At 38.4% G+C, this 5,345-nt stretch overlaps 1 protein-coding gene across 1 annotated transcript; it reads right to left on the minus strand.

The window, feature by feature from the left end:
- Positions 1–1,565, minus strand: LOC139860353 (uncharacterized mitochondrial protein AtMg01250-like). The gene is made up of 3 exons (XM_071849119.1): positions 1,080–1,565; positions 299–355; positions 1–36 (listed from the first exon to the last, which is right to left on the minus strand). Exons 1-3 carry the CDS (start codon positions 1,563–1,565, stop codon positions 1–3), a joined length of 579 nt encoding a protein of 192 aa, XP_071705220.1.
- Positions 1,566–5,345: the final 3,780 nt, after the last annotated feature.

The following is a 5,345-nucleotide window of genomic DNA, read 5'->3' on the forward strand; positions in this document are numbered from 1 at the left end:
CTAGGCCCCACCATCGATATACTCGACTCCAAGTTTCTGTAGCATGTGAACAAAATAACATAATATGATCGGTAGATTCTAGATCATCGTCACATATTGTGCATCGAACACTGTGAAGATCTATGCCCCTTTATCAAGCTCAATTCGTACCAGGAGACCTTTTTTTTTTACTAAACGCTACACGGAAATTTTGTTTTTCTTGGGCAATAAATTATTTTGCATGGTTTCAGTATGCGATGTATTAGTCCCTAACAAATCCTCATCGATCATACGCAATAACTTTTAACCGTGAACTTACAGTCCGCTGATAAAGACCAAGACCAGGTATCGATCCCATCTGTATTGAGCTTGAAACCTGCAAGAAGAGAAACCAAATTCTGCAGTTCTGTTGCCGATCTTCCAGACGGCATACGAATCTAGTTCCACTCGAGAGAAGTCGATGGACATGTACCAGTAAATCTGTCATAAATCAACACATATTTTGCGCCTTTAAGTCTGAAAAGTCTGGGGAACATTTTGCTAAATTTGCTGCTTCCGGACCATACTTCATTCCAAAAGGTTGTAGGCCAACCATCGCCAATTGATTTTTGGAAAGGAATGCCAAAATCTTCCAAAGATAGACCTGCAATAATAATATTAAGCCACATACCTAGTGCCGAGGGGGAAGGGGGCGTGGACCACCACTCGACACTAAGCCACCACATGGACCGTGAATACTTCGAATAACTTTAACCCAAAGTGAGTCGGTTTGGGTTTTGAACCTCCACCACTACTTCCACAACAAAGCAAGATTTTTATTTTTGAGTGACCCACTTCTCAAACGCTCATTCCGAAATGAATTAATGACATTTTCCCATTTAACCAAGGAAATTTTGATCCCGAGTCCGACCCGCCCCCCAAAAAAAACACTCGCCTCACACTCTCTAATAATTTTAACATACATGGCGGGGCACGAAAGAGCGAGAAGTAGTACAATGGGAGACTCGGAAGAGCCGATTTTAATAAGAACTAATCTTTCTCCAATTGACATCGATCACATTTTCTAACTCGAAAGTCTACTTTTAAAATTTTTGAACAACCAGATTCCAATCTTTCAATTTTTTCATCCTACACCTAATTGGAAGACCAAGATACGTAAACGGAAACGTTCCAATTTGGCAACCAATGAGGTTAGCAACCTCATTTAGTTCCATAATGCTCACCCCTACACCGTATAAACAACTCTTATGGAAATTCACTTTTAACACGGAAGCTAGCTCGAAACATTTGAGTAAATTTTGTAAGCAAAATGCATTCAGCCTATTCCATTCACCAATAAAGATAGTGTCATCCGTATATTGTAAATGCGAGATGGGGATTTTATCCCTTCTAACCTCAACCCCTTTGAATAACCCCTTTTCAACCGCTAATGTTGCCATCAAATTAAGACCTTCTGCCGCAAGAATAAAACGGAAATGGGAGAGAAGATCCCCTTTTCTAACCCCTCTTCCTAATGAGAACTCATTTGTCGGCGAGCCATTTATAAGAATCGAGATTGTAGCCGAACTAAGAATGAGAAAATCCATTTACGCCATTTTGAACCGAAACCCATACATTTCATAACTTCCATTAATAATTCTCAATTTATGCAATCAAAAGCTTTGTCGAAGTCAACTTTAAAGAGAATAACCTTGCACCTCGAAGATCTAACTTGGGGTTTTTCACTCTGGGTAGATAAATGACTTCTCTTTATTTTAGAATAGTGAAAAGATTGTCTACATCTTACCTCCCTCATACCTAACTTATATGAAATTGAGTTTTATTGTTGTTGTTGTTGTTGTTGTTGTTGTTGTTGTTGTTGTTATATAACAGAGGACGTAACAAAAACTAATCTCATAACAAAAGACTACTACAACATCTAACTTTCTTCAAGTCTTACTTTTTGTAAGTTTCACTTCCAAATATTCTTCCTATGATCCCCTTTACATCTTCTATTGTTGTGTACTCAAACTGAACATTGCAACTTAAATTTCATATATTTCTGAAAACATAAATTAGGGTTAAAATCGTTAATGCAATATGTATATTATCGAATGTTGATAAAAATTAAAATCGCTAAAACTCATACCGTACATATCTTGCATATTGTATGTATTTTACCATCTCGAATACCATATTATTAGTCATTCTTCCAAACGTCGACTAGTTAAGCATATTTAGGGTTCGATTAATAATTTTCATCGGAGTAAGGTTATTGAGGGTTTTAAGAAAATGAAGATGAAAATAGTGTTTTCAAGAAAATGACTAATTTACCCTCATGTTAGATGCACATGGACAGAGGTACCGGAATAAATAGACGGTCAAGTGACGGAAGTACTACAGTTGAAAAAATATTCAAATCAAAGGACAACCAATGAAAAAATTGAGGGACTACGTGAAAAAATAGTACACCAGAGGAACAATCTTTGTAATTTTGTGATCATTAGTTTAATTAAATATAGAATAATTAATATTAAAACTAGTGTATACTTGTGAGTTGTGACTACACGAAATTAGTAATTAATAAAATTTTTAACTATAGTCCACAGGGGTTGTCCTTAACATGATTTTAACAAGTGTACATAGCGTTTATGTATTACTTTTTAATAGGCGGTTATGAATTGGTACAATATATTAAAGTGTATAGTTGACGTGTGTTCAATCGTGTGTGTGTCTCGAATCAACTATTTTAGATTTATAAACTTATACTACTACGACTTTAGCATTACAGGCAGAGTCCCGGTCAGTGTAGAGTAGTGTAAGTACAAGATCGTCTCAAAAGAGGTATGCCAGATAGTTGCTGAATTTATTTTATCTGTTCTAGCTCATTTTATAATTAAATATATCAATTGGGAGGTTTTGTATTGCAGGAGCAATGGATAAATTGAAGATAAACTCAAATATAAAAAAGGAAGAATGTTGGTTCGGTTGGGGTTTTTTATGTGTAAACGGATCAAATTTTAAAAGCGTCTTCTCTAATGACTTTGAGTGGTTGAACATGAACATCTGAGTCTTTAATCCCTCTATTCGCGAAGTGTACCTAACTGTCATTTAAGTGCCACTAAGGTTAAACGTATTATCACACTATGAGACTTAATCCAGCTGTTCCACCCGCGCATACCAAGTACATTAAGAGATCCAATTCGTTAGTGCACCAATATCACGATACTAAGTCGATCTAGGGGATCAATTTAGAACAGTGGGTCTTTTTAACCAAGCCCGTAAGAGTTCTCAACAAACAGTATTCAATAACTAAATATCAGTCCTTGGTGTCGGCTGTTGTTATCTAGCCGCCGACTGGTGTGTTGAACAAGCAAGGCCGCAGACTGGCTATTGACAGTCGCCGGCTAAATCAAGCTTTTACTGTAACGACCCAACCCGTTTTCCGACCAAAAACACGCCCAAAAAAAAATTTTGTGGAACAGTACATCTGGACGGCGTCCAGTTCTGAAGGACTGGACGGCGTCCAAGCCTTTTGGACGGCGTCCAAATGAACTAAAAGATTCTGATCTGTTTTACATTTACACGCGAGCGAAAAACCCGCTTCCCGACACTTTCACACGAAAACACTTTCACAATATGTTATAATAATTAAAACTAAAAGTTTTTCACGTAAAACCGAGTTTTACGACACCGGGCCCGCATCGGTCGTTTTACGACTTTCGTACAAAATTACAAGTTTTTGACTACGTGAGTTTGAACATAAACTAAAGACCGAGCATGGTGATTGGGGATACGCTACCCAATCCTAATCAAATCCAAAAGCAAGATCTTCTAAAGCAACTACGCGAGTCCACTAGTTCCCACGCTTACCCGAGCCACCGCATCCATGCAAATCTATAAAAATGTAAACAACGAGAGGGTAAGCTAATCTTAGTGAGTGAGAATATACTACATACATATATATGCATAAAATGAATACGAATCGCCAACACACAAATAGTAAACAAATACCGCAATCCGAGCGTAACTAAGCAAAGTTATACCTCACGTACCACAAGCCAAATCCGTAAGATTAGCTACAACATACAATAAGTATATATAAGCATATACAAGATACATCCGAAAATACAACAAGTTTAACCCCTTAACCTTAAACCCATGAAGGTTGGCCGAACAACCCAAGCCTTAGTGAATTCGTACAACCCGAGATTCACTTCTTTCACCACTTCAACAACCGAGGACGGCCGTACTACCCGTGCCTTAGTGAATTCGTACAACCCGAGATTCACTACCTCATCAATAAGATGACCGAACAACCCGAGTCATCATGAATCCGCACAACTCGAGATTCGCCACCTCATCAAAACCCACGTCATCGGGGTTACTCAACCGTAACTCAATACCAATCTCACTACATCGGGATTATATAACTCCATATCACAAGTCCATGTGATAACGTACACACGAAGTGTGCACCTAGCCAAAGGTGGTCAACCAAAATGCACAACCGTGCCAATTGGACTTATTACATAAGCCCATCAAATCCACCTATATATGAAGTGAGTTCTATAACCGAGAACCACTTCACCTGCACCCACCCTACACATACATATGCACATAGGATATTAACACTCACCTTGTCGCCTTGATGAATGCTACCGAAATAATCCCCAATTTGCCAATGGAAAGTACCTATTCCATTATCACAATACAAACAACACACTTAGAGTGGATTTACAAACCAACTCAAAACGACACTTAGTGCAATTTCGACCCATTGCACTTCCAAGCACCAAACCGCGTCCAAACCAACCAATAATCACTAACACAAGTGAGAATGGTCCTAATACGCCAATTAAACCCGAACACAAGTGTTAAACACTCGTCTTGCGCAAATTGACACCAAACCCTAATTTTGACCCATTTCAAAATTAGTCAACCAAATACCCCCAAATGGGTTCCAACACTTCCATAATCATTAACACTAGTGATTATACCCATTATCAAAGCCTAATCATGGCCAAAACATCAACCAACCCAAAACCCGCCAAGTGACAAGAATAACTAGTCACCATAAACCCACTTCATCATCTAAAAGGGTTTCACAACTAATCAAGCTCAAACCCTAACTTGAATATCAATTTTAACAAATGAAATTCAGAGTTTGAACTTACCAATACTACCACAACGTAGCCGTGAACGAGGTGAACAACTTTAAAACCCGAGCTTTGGTGAGAATCCGACTCCTTCTTCTCCAAATCAAGCTCTCTCTCTCTCTCTCTAAACTCTTACTCTCTCTCTAGGAATGATTGAGAGTGTTTGTGTGGGTGAAATGTGATCCACAAATGGGATCTAGATCAGACTTGAAGGCTCCAAACCGACAC

This window comes from Rutidosis leptorrhynchoides, chromosome 7, assembly GCF_046630445.1.
Source record: "Rutidosis leptorrhynchoides isolate AG116_Rl617_1_P2 chromosome 7, CSIRO_AGI_Rlap_v1, whole genome shotgun sequence".
In the NCBI taxonomy this organism is placed as follows: Eukaryota; Viridiplantae; Streptophyta; class Magnoliopsida; order Asterales; family Asteraceae; genus Rutidosis; species Rutidosis leptorrhynchoides.